The sequence below is a fragment of the Simochromis diagramma genome, unplaced genomic scaffold (assembly GCF_900408965.1).
Source record: "Simochromis diagramma unplaced genomic scaffold, fSimDia1.1 OVJJ01000487.1, whole genome shotgun sequence".
NCBI lineage: Eukaryota > Metazoa > Chordata > Actinopteri > Cichliformes > Cichlidae > Simochromis > Simochromis diagramma.
Window position 1 is genome coordinate 3,264,524 of NW_024387305.1, and position 21,074 is coordinate 3,285,597.

Below are 21,074 nucleotides of genomic sequence, written 5' to 3' on the forward strand. Positions count from 1 at the left end.
AGATTAAAATAAAGAATTCAATGCGAAATATTTACCCACTTAAAAAAATTATGAAATACCTTAATGTTACAAGCTAGTGCAGGATTGTCAAACATAAGGTCCCACGGCCAGAGTGGGTCGGCAAAGAATTCAATTCTGTACACTGGATGGCTTTGAAAAAAGGGGAGGACATAAATTATGTCCTCCCCTTATGTACACGTTTTCACCCACTGCTCCTACCGATAAAGACCTCCTCGTGGCCTTTTATACTACCCCAAAGTAATTAAATTATAGATTTCTGTATTTCACACATTTACTTCGTACAATTTAAGCCCAAAGAGTCACAGATTTACTACAGCAGCATTTTTTCATCATGTAAGAATTCAGACATACCGTTTAAATTCTGCTTCATTTTCTTATATTGAGATATCTAATTGATTAAATTTGTAGTTAAATTTCTGTATACTGAGAGAAAGGTTGAGTTTCACTGGTCCGGTCCACATAAGATCAAAGTGTGTTGTATGTGGTTTTGACATCCCTGGGCAAGAGAGAAATACAAAAGAGAAAATTACAAAATACAGCCACTTTTTAGAAGAGGTTCTCTATTTTTTTCCCCAGTTTGAAAACGCGCGAATGTGTAACAAAATGTACCAAATACACTCAAATTAGTTCACTATTCTGTAAGGTGCTAAAGAAGATAAAGAAGAAAGGGGGGTAATTAACATGCTTATATAGCCTGCACATTCACCAGCCATTTAATAAGTTACACCCTGTACCAGCTTGTAATACCTTCGCCTTAATTCCTCATGTCACAAATTCAGCAAGATGCTGGAAAAATTGCTCTGGGATTTTGGTCCACGATAGCATGGTAGCATCACACAGCTGCTGCAGATTTGTTAGCTGCATTCACATCCATGATGTGAATCTCCCATTCCACCACATCCCAGAGGCACTTTATTGGATTGAGATCTGGTGACCGCAGAGGTCATTTGAGTACAGTGAACTCACTGCCTTTCTAAACCACCTATCTGCTCCATTCTGACGCTTAGTTTGAACTTTAGGAGTTTGTTTTGACCACGTCTGCATGCCTAAATGACCAAATGACCTGACCAAATAACCAGTGAGTGTGTATCAGAGAACCACGCAATATAAAATTCTCAAATTTATGCCTTGTATTAGCAAATTAATATTGCACATGACGATAGTATTTGACAAAATGATGGTGATGATGATGGTGATGATGATGCGTCTTAATGAGTCTCTTTGTCCCTAACTTGATGGTCTTGCAAGCAATGCTTGCTCTATGGCAGTAGTTCAAACACGTTGTGATGAGTACTTATCTAACTCTCATGGGGACATATCACAATCATTTACTTGTTCTTCTTTCTTTTTTCTTCTTCTTCTTAAAAGAAAAAAAAAGGATGTGTCAATGTGACACAGCATTATTATTAATGACTTAGCTTGTCAATTTCTAGAGAAACTGACTGCAGTGCTACACATATTGGGCTAGAAGAGCAAAGTATTTTTTAAATGTGTTTAATATCCAGTCCTAACTGTAGTGATTTGCAGTTTTTTGTTGCTTTTTTTAATGGTTTTCTGCCATGTCACCTTTAAAAGGCCACGACATGCAAAGCCACGAAACTGGAAAAACAAAACTTTTGTAATATAAACATTATTTCTTATTGAGTGTAACTTATACTCAATGAGGATTTATTTTTTGACAATTCAAGATTTCATTGATGCTTACTTTAGTGCAATCTTGGACACGCTGGCTCACCTTTTCCATCAACCAAGTCATAATAAATTGCGCTGTTTAAAATATTAGCCTCTCTCACATGAGATTTTGTTTCTTTTCTGCTCCGCAGAAGAGCACCTGTCTGGCCAGTAGTCAGAGTCATGCAACACTTCCTTCCCTGTTTTGTAACACATAAAACAGCCATGAGCTACCAATCCTCGCTTACAGTACAAACAAAATTAAGGGCTGATGTACATTAGTATATCAATATCCATTAGCATTTCTGAGGAATTAACGACTTCACATGCAAGACAAGGAAGCACTCTGCCAATATTAGCAGCCTATTTCCAGATAATGCCACTCAGTTTATAGGGGATAGCTGGTATTACATATTCATTGACCGATTATTTCCACTTGGCCGTGCACAGGCCTTTGAGGAGTAAATCTTTACCAGGCTGCTGAAAGTGAACATAATAATGGGGGGTGGGGGGTGAGGGGGGAGTTGTTATGAAAATGACTAATATATACATGAGGTCAGTGTAGAATTTGATTTAAGAGCTACCCATGCCAAGACTGCTGACGAAAATGTGAGCCCTTGTATAGGATATCAAGGAAAAACACAGTGTTAATGCTCTTTATATGTCGAAGCAGCCCCACTCTTAGTAAAAAATATTAAAATTATGCTAATCCAAATCCAGCATTATTATATGTATATTTTGTGTGAAATAAGCCAGTCTGCATAATGAAAATTCATTATTTTTTAATTTAATTAAAAGCTTTACCTACTTGCTCCTCCACTGGTTTTGCAGCCACACAAAAACGGAACGCCTGAACCACAAAGCTAGTGGTGGAAAGTAACTGATTATACTAACTCATGCATTTAACCATGACTAAGTAGTTGTAAGAAGCACCCTACCTCTAACTGCTAACCCTATGCTTTCACAATATGTGATTTTGAAATGTATTATTGAGAATGAGAGAATGAGAGTCTTGACAGTGGGAGCACAAAAAACCTCCAACAGTTCAAAAAACACGCATGTTAGGTTAATTGACCGTAGGTGTGAATATGAGTGCGCATGGTTGTCTGTCTCTCTGTGCCAGCCCTGCAGCAGACTGACGAACTGTCCAGGGTGTACCCTGCCTCCTGCCCCGTGATCACTGGGGTACGCTCCAGAACCTCCCACAACCCTGAATTTTATAAGCAGAAGAAAATGGATTGGAGTGGGCTTTTTTTCAGCTTCTGAAGAGAGGAAAGATGAAAAAACAAACAAACCAACCCTGCAAGCCACAGGGTGAGAGTAAAATTGGAAGTAATTTTGATTATTTTCATTTTTATTTGTTTTTACTCTTCTTGTTCTATATGAAAGCTATTAATGAGAACAACACACATGAAAAACAAATAAGTGTACTTCTATATAATACTGCTAAAACCGTAGAGAGGGTGCTAAAAAGCTGGTTGATCAATGCTTTTGGTACATCATGTACACACCTGTGCACCTGTCTGATTCCTTGATAAGTATCAGGTAAATAAAGGTCAGCGTTTCCAGGAATCCTTTCGCTCTGTACTTTGCAAGTTGGCAATAGAGGGAAGCCCATACTGCAGATTCACTGGCTGTGTGATAACCGTCAGTGTTTCCTCTTTCTGGGGCCGTTTCACCATACAGCTGCACAAAGCTGATACTGTATCAGCTCTCAGATCACACACAAACACACACACTTGCACACACAGATTGCTGACACCACACTTGAGTGCACAGAAAGCAAAAACAGAGGAACTTGAAAAACAAACACCTATTTACTCGCTTGTCTGTGTGAGTTTATCATTTTGGAGAGGATTAAATGAATGTTTGTTCCATCTATCCACTCCTCTTGGTTTCTGGCACTCCTCCTGGCCTTGACACAATATGCAAACAACCGTGTTACTGCAAAGGTCAGTGATTACACTGATTGAATGGGGATGACAGGTAGCATCTGGCCTACCTGTGGACAGAAATCCCATGCTGAGCGAGAGCGCACACACGCATACACACACACTATGCACAAACTTTCCACTCAGGATTAACTACTACTGAACTGCCATCTTAGACCCTCAGCCAGTGTCAAGATGATTGACACAGAGCACATCCTCTTCACCTTGGGTGGAAGAGAGCCGCCGAAAGCCGCCCGACCAACGAAAGGTAACAGAAGTCTAATAATGAGAAGCAAATGGAAGTCTCTTCAGGAATGGCTAATCTTAACGGACAGCGGCAGGAGCAAGCGGAGAATAACCTTACGGAATAAAAGAGGGATTACCAAGACACTTCAGCGGCAGAGAAAAACCATTGCACGCACAAATAAACAGCCAGAGTCCGCTGAGAGCATGAGGGACGCAATTTAATCAAGGGACACTGGTGTGTGTATTAGTTTAAGGAAAATAAACTAATCCTACAACAGCTATAAATTGTTCAATTATAATGAGGACATGGCTCTTCACAAACCATCACCCTTCTTCCATCATTTTGCTTCGCCATTATGCACCTGTGTATTGGCTGAATACACCCACAGGCCTATCTCATTCCAACACAAAGTGCCATTTGTTAATCCAAAATGTAGCAGCCTGGAGCGCAGTGATGGGCCCAAAAATCGGAAAAGTACTTTACAGACCTGAAGTCTGCAGTAGCTACTGTCTCTTAATTTCCCCAAATGCACCTGAACTTCTGCCCTTTTCTATCAGCTAATTCAAAACTCGATATTTAGGGCCAGATTTACTAAGCAGGGCAAATTAGCACATGCAAGAACATTTTTCTAGGGGTTTCCAGCCTGAAACCATTACTTACATTTGGGTGGCAAAGAAAATAATGTCCTGTTCATTTTTTTTTTTTCTTTGTGGAAAATCTCTGTAAGCCAAAGAGTTAATTTATTTTGGTCACTCACTGTTATATTTATGCATGCTTGACTCATGTCACAGTGGACCTCACAGACTGTGACAAGGAATGGGAGACGAGACTTAAAAACATGGGAATTCATTTACTTAAAAACTTATTAGACTTATAAGAACTTGCATTTATGGGCAAGACAGTGATGCAAAGAATGTATGGATGAGTAGCAGTGTCTGTAAAAAACAGAAGAAAGAAACTAAAGAGCAGCCGGTGGTAAGAGTCTGCAGGAAGGAGTAACTCACTGGGCCAGTGTAGAACTTAAGAGGCTTTTTACCCTCCAGTTAGCTCCTGCAGGACAAAACACAACACAAAACTGAGGCATCTAATACCCACATGGCCCCGATGTGAATTTCACCAGTTCATCTTGACCATGTCTACATACCTAAATACATTGAGATGCTGCCATGTGATTGGCTGATTGGATATTTGTGTTAACAAGAAGGTGAACAGCTGAATAACCTTATAAAATAACTGATGAGTGTAGAATTTATTTATTGGTTAAAATTGTCTGTATGGGAGCATCATCCATCAAAAACAAACATTTTGTAAAGAAATTCTGCTTGAAAAATAGTTACTGGACGTAACTCCAGTTCTATGAGTATTAACTGGGCTTCATTTTTGGTTGTATGGGGGGAATCACTAGAAAAAGCACAAATGGGAGTTTGAGGTTATTTGGGAGGATCGTCTAAGAGTGATCCAATTTCTGAACACATGTCAATTCATTTAACTAATAACCAACCCGGTTACTAACAGCAGTGTAAATTAGAACTTCACAAAATACACACACAGGCAGAAAAAATGAGTAATACACTAATAACGCGCACGAAAAGTGAATTCAGTTTAGGGCTTGCGCCACTCTCTGAATACAGGGAAATCTGACAAGTGATGCAGATTTTTGGGTGATAAACTGTTACAGAATATCTCATGACCTCCTAGAGCTAACCGCTTTCTGGTTAGACGCTTCGCTGGGAACCACTGAACTGATCAATCTAACAAGCTCCACATCAATAAACACGAAACATTTACACATTCATAAATCAGTAATAGTCTTTTAGAATGTTGAGATTCATTAAAAAATTTTTTATTTCGAAAATAATAATTTATTCAACATTTTTGAATAAACTCATGTCTAAATTTATAGCTTTGTGTATATCTGGTACATTTAATCCTAAAACTATTTCTCACTGAGAATTTATTTATTTATTTTTCTATTTTGGCAGTTTTGGTCCTCCGTAGATTTAAGTGGTACTTTTAGTAGCCTACCATCACCTGCTCCACCCCACTCATGTCTCTGATCTCGTCGAGGACTAAGGACACACGAGGACTGAATCTGGAGAGAAAAACCACGTCCCCCACCCTTGGTCATAAGTCTTGCTAACAGAAGGTGTCTAAAATTGGAGTGCGTTTCCTCTTCAAACAACCAATCACAATGCATCTCGAGGCCAGCAAGGAAACACCGGTCTACCTCTCATTATTTAAAGCACACACAAGGTCTAAATTTACCACACAGAGATCTGATTGGGAAAGAATTCAGAAGGCGGTGACCTACGAGAGGACATGATACGCGACACAGGGAGAGTTTAGAATGGAGATTGTATAAAACATGTAATTGTAGCACTACAGCTAATGCTCTTTTCCAATAAGGGAGGTGGTTTAGTTATATGTGATGCTATATTAAGGTTGATTTTTAAGCCTCTATTAACAGGCAGCAGCGTGAAGACGGTAATTTGATCTTTACAGGCGCGCTTAAATGGGTCACATTGATCAGAGGACGCCATCTGGAGGCCAGGGTGCACATTAATTACCAGCTAATGGACATAAGCGTAAACTATAAAAATGAAACATGCATAATGGCGTTCGGGAAACAGGGAAGGAAAAAAAAAAAAAAAAGAGGATGAACAAAGAAAACAGATTCTGTTTCTTTAATATCAACTTTTTGACTTGCATACCAATTCAGTGGCTGCTGCACCAGGTAAAATAGACATTATATGTAACATTATGGGGGTAAAAATTCAGAGAGCAATACAGAAGTAAACAGGACCGGCATATAATCCATATGATCTGTGATGCACTGTGTAGATGATTTAAGCTTTCTTGTTGCCCGTCCATATAGGAACATCACATTGTTCTCCATAAAAAAAAAAAAGAAAAATACATTAATTAGTGCCTTTGGGTTTTATAAAGCACAGCAATGCTGAAGTCAGAGGTATAACAGTTTGAAATGATCTTTGAATGTCCTTAAGTGTTTATATGTGACAGACAACAAAGAAAAAAAGTTAACATTTTTGTTCCATCTGCATTCAGTCTTTGTAACACTGTCAGACAAAGAGAAATGATAATTATTTGGTACATGATGATTTACATGGTTTCATTTCTTTTTTAAAGACACACATTTAAGACGTACATTAACAGCTTGATGTTGCAACCATCTGCTGCCTGGCGTGCACCAGGACCTCATGATGGCCCACTGGGTCATTACCGTTTAACAGCCCCAGAGACCGTAGAGCTAAAGCACAGACAGACAGATTGTTAATGCACTTTTGCTCTTCAGTGAGTGTATGCATACAGCAATCCCACATCACAACATAAGGCGATAACTGTGAGCAGCGTTCACAAGCACATCTGTGCTTGTGTGTAATGTGGCGATGTCATCAAGAGGTCCGCTGTCCGCACGTCAATCAAGTATCAATAAATAATTTTGCAAAGTCATTTGGATTCGATTTCGGAGCAGTCCTGAGTCTGTCTTTGAAATTCTATGGCTGAATAGATGTACAGCATGAAGGTCCACATGTGCACGTGCCGGCACACTTAAACTTGTAACATGTTTGTGTGTCTGTGTGTGTGTGTGTGTCTGCCACTCTGTGTACTCAGTTCTTCTTCTTGAGCCCAGAGCCGCGATTATTGAATAAGCTCAGCCCTGATTTGCTGTTCCCATTAGCCACTCCACCGACTGTGACTCCAGGCTGCTGCAGCACTTTGTCCAACGTGGTTTTCTTAATCGCTGCTGGAGAGATGCGCTCCTGGTCTGCCAGGTACTGCAGCTCCCTGCGAGGACAAGAGAAATACTAATGTCAGGAGTACAGTAAAAATGAAAGGTTGTCTGTGTGTGCCATGATAACTATAACTAAAGGATAAAGACAGACACACAATTTAAAATGTCACAAAACTGAGTCAGGACTAAAAGTGGAGTAAATGGGAAAATGGGTCAATTGAGAAATATACAGTTGCAATTTTTACATTTTTTTAACGACTTTCTGATTTTCTCACCGTGTCCTGATGCAAGAAGCCTCCACTGCATTGATAAGGAGGCTACGGAAGCCACCGCTCTCCAGAAAGTGCAGGGCGTGGATGGTGGCGCCCCCTGGTGAGCACACATTGTCCTTCAGCTGGCCGGGGTGTTGCTCCGACTCAAGCAGCATCTTTGCTGCTCCCTGAAAGTGAAACGGGGACATGAGAAATATGTAAAAATAAAGGAGGTATTGCAGAAACAGTGCAGGTGTTGGCATCCATTTCTATAGAGCATGGACAAGAGAATAAAGTCTGAGGCGTAGCTCAAATAATAAAGTTGCTCTGTATGCCACTAGGGGTTCCATCCATCCATCCATTCACTTCCGCTTATCCTTTTCAGGGTCGCGGGGGGCACTGGAGCCTATCCCAGCTGTCATAGGGCGAGAGGCGGGGTACTAGGGGTTGTGAAGCTTTAACCTCCTGCTTCTCAGCGTCTTCTCTCACTTATCGTTTGCAAATTCTGCTGATCTGTTTTATCCTGTGTCACTTCTGTTGTAAATGGAGCACGTACGCAATGCAGAATCACATTTGATGGCCCCAGCCAAATAGGTTTCCGGCACCATGCTGGTGTACAGCGAATATTTGAATGACACCTTAGATGATTGGTTGGTTACCATTTCTCTTAATTTACTGAGTAAGAAACAAATTAACACCACTTAAAAAAAAAAGAAAAAGGAAAAAAAAAGAGCAATATCATTACCCTTCAATCCAAGAACTGTCTCTAATTCTTCAGCTCAACACAAACTCTGTGTCGTTTTAACTCTCGTGGTTGAGTGAGTGAACCGTACGGCGAAATGCTGCAGGGGCTCGGGGTTTGATTCTTCCCTGCATGTCATTCCTCCCGGCTCTGTCCCTACTTTCTGTACAATAACGGCTACAAAAACAAACAAACAAACAAAAAAAAAAAACAACCCACCCCCCAAAAATACATAACTTGGAATACAATCGTCTTGGTGCTGCATACGTCAACAGCAGTCCTTGTTCTGCTGTGCAGCCTTACAAAGCTCAGGGTAACAGCACAAGAACCAAGCTCTGGTTAGGAGCTCAAATGAGCTCATTGCCAGCTGCAATATAAAACAAAGGAGATGGAGCCCATCCAAACATGGGGTGAAGAAGCAGCTACATGATATCGACACAATAGCCCCCCGCCAGCGAGTCAGCGGTGAAAAGATCCCCCCCACCAAAAAACCCCAAAACAAAACCATGAGATTGGATGGGTTAGCCCATTCAATAAAAGACTAAGGAGTTATCCTCGAGTAAATCAACTGTGGATGCTATTGTTCAACTAAAGGGCTAAAAAAGATACATTTTTATTTTATTTATTTATTTTTTAAAAAGACCAAATGAGTCCCCAGATGTATCTGTGCAGCCCATTCAAGTAATGTGTAGAAAACAATTCATAATAACATCTAACTTGTAAGCGCGCGCGCACACACACACACACACACGAAGCCTGAAGCAACTGCCATGATAACAAAAACTGAAATGAGTAATTTCCAGTAATGTCTCTGATAAACTGCCAAAGCCTAATCACATCCCAACAGCGCCGTATAAACAGAATCAAACTATAAGTTTAATGTTAAAAAGAGCAATTTAAAATTTGTGCAGACCCTGCAGAAAAAGAGCTGCAGGATCAAAATTTATCCTTTTCTTCTTCTTTTCCTCCTCTTTTGGCAAGCCCGAGTGCCCCGCAGGTGTTTATTTTTCTTGGGTTTCATTATTTTTTCGTTGAACAAAAGTCAGCAGTTATCAGACGGCAAAATTGCTGGATGCACTGAAAACAGCAACTCAAGCTTAATAATTTTGTTGCCTCCAAACATGCAGCGTAGCAGATCAAGGAAACTTAATATTTAGAATAAGTGCAACAGAAGAGACCTGAATGTGACACACAGATTTAGCACTACTGACCAACAGGGCCTGAGCTCCAAGTCTGACAGCGAGCCTCCTCGGCAGTCCCATCTTCACTCCTCCGTCTGCGAGAGCATCCAGGGCTGTGAACGCCTGTATAAACACAACATTTTCTATTATTTTAAGCAACAAGAAAGTCATCAACATGTCTTTAAAGCATCTAAACCCATCACAAAAATTCAACATCACCTGGCCCGTTTCAGACCAGAGCCATTCCTCCCTTGGCTTATTTTGAGAGCCACCCCACATTTCAACAGATTTGAGAAATACAATGTTACATAACGGTACGCAGGAAAAGTTGAGGAAGGAATAAAATCCTGGTGGACACAGTCTGCGAGCTTCATCTGCAAATCATCCAGTGCCATGGGAAAATATTTTTGGGAGGCAGAAATGTATCCAACTAGGTCTAAACTGGCCAGCAGCACCACAACAATAGAAGACATGAGGCAATAGTTGCACTGCACAATGTTATTTTTTTCCTCACAGTTCAATTCAGTTTTATTCCTGCAGCATCCGTTCATAACAGAGATCTCAAAGGTGCATTATAATATAAGGTAAGAAGATCGACTGTGAGTTGTACTTGGCGACAGTAGGGAGGAAGAACTCCCTTTTAACAGCAGAATGAATAACAGGGAGACACAACCATCTGCCTTGACTTCTTGGATGGTGAAGGAAACAATGACGGACAACAAACTACAAGTGAGGGTAGAGATCAATTTAAGCTACTGATTAGTTTTCTTACGCTTCTCCTTTATTCTTTACATTCCACTAAATATGTATAGTGTGAGGCAGGAAACTAAATGCTCTCCCAGAACTAGTTTTTACAATATGCTGTTGAACAGCCAGCTCAGAAAAAAGAAAATAATCCTCAGAGCCCGTCCATCCATTCGCTTCCGCTTATCCTTTTCAGGGTCATGGGGGACGCTGGAGCCTATCCCAGCTGTCACAGGGCGAGAGGCAGGGTACACCCCTGGACAGGTCGCCAGTCTGTCGCAGGGCTAACTCACATAGACAGACAACCATTCGCACTCACATTCACTCCCGCATTCATACCTATGGGCAATTTGGATTAATCAATCAACCTATCCCCAGAAACTGTATGTCTTTGGACGGTGCTGCACCGTCCTCAGAGCCCTTCAAATGTATTTAGAAATACCTGCCCAAAGCCAGAGTCCCACTACAAGCAAGTCGTGCCAAAGGCATGCCTTTTTAAACGCCCCTAGTGACTCATTTTGGAAGTAACTTTAAAGCTTTTATGTTCTGTTTATCACTGGAATTAAACTGCTTGTAAAGAATCAACACTCAAATCTAATACAAAACATCTACAAAAGTTTTTAAACACCTCTTTCCCCATGAACGTTTTACTTCTAACACCAACACCATCGTTCAAGAAGAAAAAGAAAATCTGCAAAGATTTCAAGTCAGGATTTTTCAAGTGCGCTTTCTTACAAGATCTCTGCTAAAGCTCAGATTCTATGCAGACATCAGCCAAAGACACATTTACTCTTGATTTCCTCCACCAGTGCTTACATCGGCCTGCTACACACGAAATTTGATGTGACATTTTCGAAAGCAAAGAGGACTGAAATTTGGAAACACACTCGTGGCACTACAGGTAATTACCAAGGACAGGATATGACAAAACTGCCCAAAAATACCACAACAGCACAAACACGAAAGGTCCTTTATATGGACAGGATATATACATACACACCTGCCAATGTTTTTTCCTTTATCTAGACCTCAAGCTTGAGACCATGTGCACAATATTACCAGTCACTGAAAAACAGTGAACACGCAAAGGTTTCTAAACAGTCAGCGCAGTCGTGACTAGCAGGTACGAAGCCAAAACAATGTGTTCTTGAATCAACCTAATCAGAAAAAGAGACATTTTCTGCTTACATCTATGAAGAAGTGCTTACTTTTCTCAACATCCTGTCATGAATCGAACGCTTCACATCATTATTTTTGACATCTTATAGACTAAATAATTTATCAAAGGCTAATGATTAGTTTCAGACCAGGCTGTGAAGCCTGACAGCTGAAGATAAACAGAAGTAATAGCAACCAGTCTTCGAAAAATACAGCGTATCAGATCATTCCTGCATCAATCCACATAAATCCCAGTAGCTCAGTGCAAAATGGAGAGGGTGGTTTGATAAAAATATAAATAAATTCCTCGTAAGACACACTGTAAGATGAAGGATGCTGCAAAATTTTAAAGGGGATCTATTACCCATCTATCAATTTTCTTCTCCTTCTCCAGTTCAGGGTTGCAGAGGAGCTGGAGTGGAGCTCGAGCAAATAAAACAATAACACACTTTTTAAAAAAGTGTTATGTTTACAGTGATGTTGCTCTGTATCATAAATACCAGTGCTGGGGGTGCGAGTACTCGCTGTAGTATAGTACAAAATCTCGACATCATTGGTGGTATAAAAAGGGGAGGAAGTCAGACCTGGAACCAAATACATTTTTTCTCTTTTCAAAGTTGTTTTTTGTTCCAGGAAGTCTCATCTTTTCAAAGTGTTGCAACATCTCCCTCTGTATAATGTGTAAATCTCTAAGCATCTGTACTGATAAATAACTGAAATTGCGATAAAAACTGACATGATCGTACACTTGTGTCTTCAGTCTGGCACAGCGGCCGACGCTGTCTGGTTGGTTTTATACTGATTATATACAGATTACAAGAGTTCAGCCCAGAAGCTAAGAGGTTTTTTTTTTTTTTAGACTGTACAGAGGGCCTGATAAACAAACTTTGTATTTCCATCATGCATAACTATTACTACTTGGAGTCCCATAAGAAAGAAATAAAGATCTGGAAATGAGAATACCAGATTTTGTTTAACTAAGAGGGATCTAAAACGGCTCCTTTCAGACGGTGGGTGAACTGAGGATTTAGATAAAAGCACAGTTTAAAGGGAATAACTGATTAATAATTAACTGAACCCCTTTACCTGGCTCAAGCTTGTCCTTAGGGGGGCTCACACCCGACATATGCATCACATGTCCACATATAGTCAAGATGTCACTGTTACCTGAAATCTACTGGCTGTCTGGAGATAATGTATTTAACCTTGAGCAAATAAAACAAGAATAACTTTTTTTAAAAAAAGGTTACGTTTATCAGATTGCTGTTGATTTTCTATTTGGGAAAGACTAAAACTTCTTTGGAGGCATAGAAACCTTTTTACGCACAAAAACCTATTCTAGCAGAGTCATAATGGGCTAGAATAGAAAATGAGTATAACAGGTCCTCTTTAATGAATGAATTCTGCACCAGGCTCCAATGTAGTCTATTTTAGGATGAAGGATTACTCAGATTATTTCATCTGTGCCAGGCCTCACTGTAATAGCCAAAACCTGGATCCATCAGACTTTACAGTCATCCTTCCGGGAAACAAAACCACCCCCGAAGTGACTTACGTAGGCAGGTCCGCTGCCACTCAGACCGGTGACAGCATCAATGAGGTCCTCCTCCACTTCCGTGCAGAAGCCTACGCTGGCCATCAGCTGCTCCAGTAATTTCCCATCCTCCACCTTGATAAAAATGCCACAGTGACAAAATGTATGTTAATGGGGTTAAAATAAAGCTGAAATCCCACTACCTGATCATACATCTTATCTTTTCTGACAATAAACACGAGGCGATTCATCCCTCTTTACCTCTGCATGTGTCCCAGTGGCATACACTGTAGCTCCCTCTTTCACCACCACTGGAGTGTTTGTCATACACCTCATGACTTTAGGAGCTGAGCGGTACTGAAGCAGCTTCTGTAAAATTAATAGGAAATGTAGGCGATGTCAGTAAATGAGACGTGTTTGAAATCACACCAGAGCAGCTTAATTTAACTTAGTGATATGCAAGACACATGGGTTGGGTATCAGACGCCACCTCTCTGGGGACATCTTAGGCCCTCCAAGGTTTGGAGGCCTATCTCCCCCTACCACCACTTCCCCTGCCAGTGGCGGACTCCCTCAGACATCGGTGCGTTGGTGGTTCTTTGTGTCTGGGGATGGGCGTCCAGGTACACACCGGCTCACTCCTTGGCGGCCCGAGCGAGCCTGGGGCTCGCTCGGGCCACTTCGGAGGTGGGGTGCCCCCGGCCTCTCGGCCTGGGGCTCGGTCACTCAGGCACAGCTGGCTGCCGGCGGAGCTCACGGGCGCGTCACTGCAACCCCCTCTGGCTTCTGCTCCGCGGCTGCTGAGTGAGCCCTCATCTGGGACTCTCCTCAGCTCTTTCTGGGACAGTGGCGCGGCTGCCCCTCTGTTAGTCTTCCTTGGTCTCTTGTGTTCTGGGGGCCTCTGGATGTCTGGAGTTTTGATCTCCTCCATACCTGCTTCATGCCCTGGAGGACGGGGCTGTGGCCCCCCCACACCCTCTAGCAGATCATTACATGAAGGAACCTTTTAAAAAAAACAAAAAAAACAAGCGCAGTCCATGCTCACAGGTGTACACACGGGTGATCACACCCACAAACTACACCCTTTTTGGCTCCTACCTCAAAGCACACTGTGTTCTGTTGATCTTATGTGCTGCACAATAATGTTTAATATTTAGTATTTACTGTCATATTCCCATATATCATTGTGATGTTGTTTATTCTATTACTCTTGTTCTCTTCTGCTTGTTTTCTTTTTTCCTTTCTCAACAGGTGATCCAGGTGATCAATAGATGCATTTTTTTTTCTTCCCATTCTGTTGGTTTTTGTTTTTTGCCCTTCTCCCTCGTCGTCCCTCTTCTCAGCTGTTTCTCTTTCCCTCTTTCTTTCTCCCCTTCTTTCCTCCAGTCAAGTCTGTCCCGTATTCAGCAAGTGAAAATAAAATAAACAATAAAAGGTGAATCAAATGGACCATTATGGCAAGGCTGGGATGGTCAATTTGGTAAAGTAAATCCGTTGGGCATCTTTCTTTGCCTTTAGACAATAATTCTGATGGCAAAAGAGCCAAACGGGACAGGCGCAAAAAAAAAAAAAGATATGCAAGAAACAAGTCAGGAGATGTAAAACACATTTGGAGCATTTACGGTAAGTGTGTACATTTCCTCCTTTCAAAGTACAACAAAGACCTACTTTATCAAACTTAACTCAAATCATGGTCTCTCTATTAAATTTACTCCCAGGAAAATTACAAACATGCAATCATCCACATAGAGAACATGCTGTAAATACCGATTTTAATGCAACATTATTCATATTTTAGTTTATATCTATTTATTAGTGCCGGTACAGCCCCTTTAATTGAAAAAACTGAACTAAGAGAGCAATGCTCACCTTTTCTATGGAGCTTATGGTAACACCTGCAGCACAAGACACTATGAGATGACGGTCCTCGATGTCTGGCCCAATCTCATCCAGAACGAAGGGGATAATGTGGGGCTTTACAGCCAAAAAGAGCACATCACTCTTGTTGACGGTCTCTTTGTTACTTGTTGTCAGGTTCACTCCCATTTTCTACAGGAAAAGAGGAAAAAAGACAGGGGTACTTGTCATGAAAACTGCAGATGTTAAGACGTGAAGAGGCGGGGAAGGACAGGTGATATCACAATAACTATGTGGAAACTTCTCACCCTCAGGCCCGATACCGTGGGCAGGTCTGTGTCTGGGGAGCTCGCTGTAATCCTGTGTGTGGCGATCACACCTGGTGACAGGTGGAAGCAGAGGAATAAATGGCAGCTGTAAAATAAGTCCTTACTGAGGCCCAGAGTCACAAGAAAGATGGACAAAGTGGAGAAAAAGAGCTAAAAGACTCATATCACCTGCAGCAGTGAAGCCCTTCACCAGTGCATGAGCCAGCTGGCCCGCTCCAATGAATCCAACACTCATGATGTGGCACTTCTGTCCTACAGTGGAGGAGGGGGGGAGAGTCATCTCAGTCCACCAGACTTTTCACATTTTACGCCTGACTAGCAGAGAGAAAACGTCCTGGAGCTGGCCCGGACAACAAATGATGGCCAAAGACTCATCTGACACTCTTCCAGCACCCATGGCTGACTCCAGCAGGATATGAGTGCAGTTACTGATTTACAGTGAGCTTTACATCTAAATAAAACCCATCTAAATGCCGTATATCATACAAATACTCTCAGCCTTTATTTGAATGTGCACGGAGCTAAAGGCACTGAGTTTGTGTTTGCAGTGTACAAATCCACGTAAACCACGATTTCACATGTTTTCAGTGTTAAATACTGACTTACACAACCAATTAGCAACTATTAGGGGGCGTTAATCTATGAAGCGTTATCCTTATTGAAATGATAAAGCCATTAGCTAGCCGTTGAGCTCCCTTCCCAGCTAACTTTTTTTTAGCTAGATTTACACTCATAGATGACTGAGAAACATGGCGGATACATATTAAACATGCTCAGATACCTTATCCAGACGCTCCAACTGATGTTTCTGCGTTGATGGATATAAAGTGTCGATGTGACCGCCTTTTCCCGGTGTCATAAAAACACACAAAAAACACCAGTTTTTTTGTGTCAACGTGGCTTCCTTTTTCTCAGCCCACATGTGAGCTCAGAGCAGCAGCAGACATCAAAGAGGACCAATCACGACAGACATACTCGGAGTCTCTGACCAATTGAGATGCTTGATTATGAAATATGGGCGGGGTGGAGTTGCATCAGCTTCATCCCGGGAAAAATACAGGTCACCCTGTGCGTTTCAAAGTAGGTCATGTTCATATAGTGAAACCGGAACTTCCAGCACATATTAAGACAATAATATGTGACCATGAACCGAGTGCTAATCTAATAGAGTATTTAGTCGAGTGTATTAAGTAACAATAACAGTTAAAACACAGAAAATGTCTGTTTTTTCACTATGTAGTTTAAATTTTTATATATATATATATTACCATGAGTTCATTGAGGAAACCAAACAATTTTTTTCTTTGTAAATTAATGTGAACTATTTTCTTCTAAGTGACATTAGAACAAACAACAAAAACTTTGCAGCTGACCAAACACACACATCCACACATGTGCAATAACATTAAGTGTAACTTTTTATCTGACAACATTGTATTTAATTCTATTGTATATAGTATGTTATTCGTTTTATCTTATCCTAGTCCATTGTTTTTCTTAATTTTTGCTGCTGTAACTTTGCACTGCCCACTTTCTTCTGCGACACAACAAATTTTTCACGTGTGGGACTTATCTTATCTTAATTACTACCATAGTGTTTTCTGCCATTTTATACATTCGTGCTGACAGTTTTGCTTGTTTACCACAGCAGCATTTCTTTATTATGTAGAAAAACTACATGAGACGTACTATCTACACTGACAGAAGGGGGAATTTTGCTGGTTTGGCCCACTTGAGATCAAAGTGGGTTGTACGTGGCCCATGATTTCGCATCCCTGATCTCAAGTGTTCAAGAGATGCGCCTGGATTGATAGTATTAATACCAATGCTGGTATTAATATCGGATTAATACTAGTGTTGAATTGAAATTAAAATATTTTTGGAAATGAAAAAAATATACCTTTAAATATACCTCAAACACATGAATTATTAAAAAAATAAAAAGTTATTTAAGAAGCAATTTTAAATAATACCTTTAGGCACTTTATTACTATCATCCTCTCACAAAAACACAATTTGTTTGTGTTTCTTTAGTCGATTCTAGAAAAAATGCCAACGATTACACAAATTGGCAGGGATGAAATAGTTTTTAGCACTAAGAAGGTGTTAAAAAGGAGCTATTAGCCAAAATCTTGGCATATAGTGGTTTGAAGTGTGTCCTTACAAGTTTCAGGAAACTGGAAAAAATGAAGGTTAAAAGAAGTGGCAAGCTTAAAAAACATTCACATAAGATGAACAGTATCTGAAAGTCATGTCCTTAAAAAATCTAGCAAAGACCTGACACAGAACCTGAGGGATGCATCTGACCCTTCAGCTGATCCATCTGTTCAACCAGAACCTCATCAGAAATGGTCTCAGTGGGAGGGTGGCTGTCTTAAGGAAGGGAAACTGGACAAATGTGGAGGTATGCCAAATTACACAAGAGCTGAACTGAAATTCAGTGATATCAGGTCTTAAGGGTAAATTTTGGACTGAAATCACTGTCATTATTGATGTCATTAAGATGATAGGGATGAAGTGGGCTCGGGGTCCGTGAGCAGTGTGGACTATTATTATTATTATTTGATGTGTGTGTCTTCTGCACTGCTGGTGTTCCTGTGTTCATGCTTGTGTACTGGCAGGTATGTGTGGGTGTGTGTGTGGATGCAGGTGTATCTGGGAGCACCTGTTTACAGGCATCTTCAGGCCTGGTGGGTGTGCCCTGCCAGGTGGCTGGCCACACCTAAGGAAATGATCACACACCTGCAGCTGATCAAGCATCGTCGGGGGAGCTACAAAGCAGTGTGGCTGAGAGCTCCTCGACGCTGGATCGTTGAGTGACTTTCCGTCAGTTCTCAGTAAATGTGCAAAGTAAGTGCCAGTCTGCTGTTATGTAAAGGTACGGCTGCCTTTGTAACACATACATATTTGTATGTGAAACACATACAAAGAAACATACTTGTTTCCCCTGGAAACAAGAAAGCAGCTGACGGACTGTACACAAGGAACGGAGACAGAGCACGGGAGTCGGGATCGCACTGGGGATTTATTGTTGTTTGGATTGTTACATCGCTGTAAATAAACGCACTGCCTTCATCAAAGAGTGCTGCATTTTGGGTCCTATTTTCCTCCACATCCCCACGGTCTGCCACGTGGACCGTGACATGAAGAAAGTTAGTAGGATAGATAGATACATTACAGATTACATTTTAACTCCTGATGACAGAGTAAAAAATGTCTAAGATCTACGAAACCCTAACCTATAACCTATCAATATAAATAAAGATTATTTTTCTTGTTTCTTTGTTTTAGTGCTCTGTTTGCCAATACTTTGGATATACATTTTGGTACAAAGACTCTGATATTACTTGAATTATTAGTTAAATCTGGGCTCATCTCAGTTTTAGCCAAGCATATATCACTGAGGACTCTGAGTATCTGAACAGCTGGCGCTTTCAGAGCTCAGCCTTGCATTCTGCTTTATATATAGACAGGAGCATAAGCAATCCCTCAGTGTGCATTCCTGTGAGAAAATAAATGGAATGTGGTCCCGTGAAGAAGACATATCACTTCTTCCCGTAGTGTGTAAATTTAGGCTGGTATGGAATGGGAAACATGAAAGGAACAGACAGGCATGATAGACAAGAAGAGGGTTGAACCTTTTAAAATGTGGAGAGGGGAGATTTTAGCATTAAACTGACAGTTACAGGACAAGTTCTTGGCTAATTCTGAGAATATGTGCTGGTGAAATACCAAGGGATAGGCAGCCAAACTGTATTCATACTCCATAGCTCATTAGCGTATGTGCTATTCAGTTCTGCTTTATTTCAAATTCTGTCAACTCTAAGGGGAAAGAAAAAAAAGAACTGGTCCGCAGTCTCCTGTTAGAATAACAATCGTCTATTCATATTCAGCTCCCTAAAATATCTCAAGCCAATTCTGGTAACCCGCAATGTTTTGATGACTCATGCTTTCCGTGCATTTGATCAAAACGTCAATCTTGTAGAAGATTTGCTGTCTGCAGCACAGAATCACAAAAATGAGGTGATGACTTCTGAAGTACAAAGACAAACCTCTATAAATATCAGTACTTTTGTGTATTTTTATGAAAAGTACTAAACCCACCAGTGTGGCAAGTGATGAAACACACAGTGTTCCTCTACCTGTTTAGACTGAAAATGTGGGATAAATAGAGACTGTGGAGAATTTCTGCCTGACGTGTCTTTAAATTTTCAGTATCAGGTCAATCTTAGCACTAGTGTAGGTGAGAAAATAGTGAAATACATAATAAAATATTACTCATTTAAAGGGGTAAAATTCTAAATACTGATTATTAATGATTATAAATACTAAAAACATACTTAAAGTGTAAAGTTTTTATAGATATGGCAATAAATGTTGTGCAGAGGATCATAAAACAAATGTCCAACTCCTGAAAAGTATGTTAGTTTCTTTACTCTGCGCTCCTTTAACATGAATCACTGCATCAGTGGAGTGTGGCATGGAGGTAATCCATGGTGAGGTGTTAATAGACCCCAGGGTGCTTTGATAGCAGCCTTCACTTTCTTTTTGTGTCGGGTGTTTGTCGTCTTCCTTTTGGCAATATTCCCCAGATTCCTCGTGGGGTTCAGGTCTGATGATTTGGCCGGTCGGTCAACCACAGTAATAACATGGTTAGCAAACATTTTGTAGTAGCTTTGGCAGTCTGTGTGGCACTGTCAGCAGGTGTTAAGTCCTGCTGGAAAAGGAAATTGGCATGTGTATAAAACTTGTCGGCAGAGGAAGAAGAACAGAGTGCTGCGAAATCTGTGCACTCTGTGTTAATATTGGTCAACCTTCATAGAAGTGAGGAAATCACTGTGGATGACTCAAAATAAATTCTAAGATTATTGTATTTATGTTTGAACATCTCTGTAGGAGCAACTCAAAAACGTTTCCAGATTTTGTTTACAACACAATATGCAAGATAAAAAATAAATACATTTTAGAAACCCATCATCACTGTGATCCATGATACTAATTTTCACCTCAACATTATTTGAGTATGCCATCATTTGGTTGACATTGTGTAGTATAGACCCAGGATTGAGCAGCTGATGGTTCTACATATCAGTATATCATATGTTGAGGTCAGCAAGGATTACCTCCAAAAATCCTTGAAGGGTGATTAACGTTTGAGTCCTCTCAAAAGTCCATCCATCCATCCATCCATCCACACTCACAAAGGCCTAGAAACCATTTGGCCAATCATCCAGAAAATGAAAATTCAGATTTAGATCAGTTACTTTAGGTCAGAAAGATTTTCGATTGCCAAAGGGTCACAGAAGCCTTTCCAAGCTGTTCCAAGGTGAGAGGAGGGATACAACCTGAACTAGTTACCATTGTATTTGTATTTAGTAAGTAAGACAACCACACACTCTTCACATCCACACCTACCTGTTGGAGGATGCTGAAGTACCTGGAGACAATCTACACAGGCAGAACATGCGAACTCCATAAAGCCCTCAGGAGACCAGTACATTCAAACCCACCACCATGTCTCCCCTGATAAAACACTCTCCTTACCTAAACAATAAAATTTGAGCATATTTGAATGAAAATAATTAATTTTTTGTGTGCAACTGCAAAAATGTGCATTCTTCCTCAAGCTTGTTAAATATCCCTAAAGCAACACA

At 40.7% G+C, this 21,074-nt stretch overlaps 1 protein-coding gene across 1 annotated transcript; it reads right to left on the reverse strand.

Moving 5' to 3' along the window:
- Positions 1-6,538: 6,538 nt before the first annotated feature.
- Positions 6,539-16,355, reverse strand: pycr1b (pyrroline-5-carboxylate reductase 1b). The gene is made up of 9 exons (XM_040004754.1): positions 16,202-16,355; positions 15,589-15,672; positions 15,400-15,470; positions 15,104-15,283; positions 13,496-13,603; positions 13,256-13,369; positions 9,829-9,921; positions 7,900-8,063; positions 6,539-7,677 (listed from the first exon to the last, which is right to left on the reverse strand). The coding sequence occupies exons 2-9, from the start codon at positions 15,653-15,655 to the stop codon at positions 7,500-7,502; spliced, it is 975 nt and encodes a 324-aa protein (XP_039860688.1). The 5' UTR covers positions 15,656-15,672; positions 16,202-16,355; the 3' UTR covers positions 6,539-7,499.
- Positions 16,356-21,074: the final 4,719 nt, after the last annotated feature.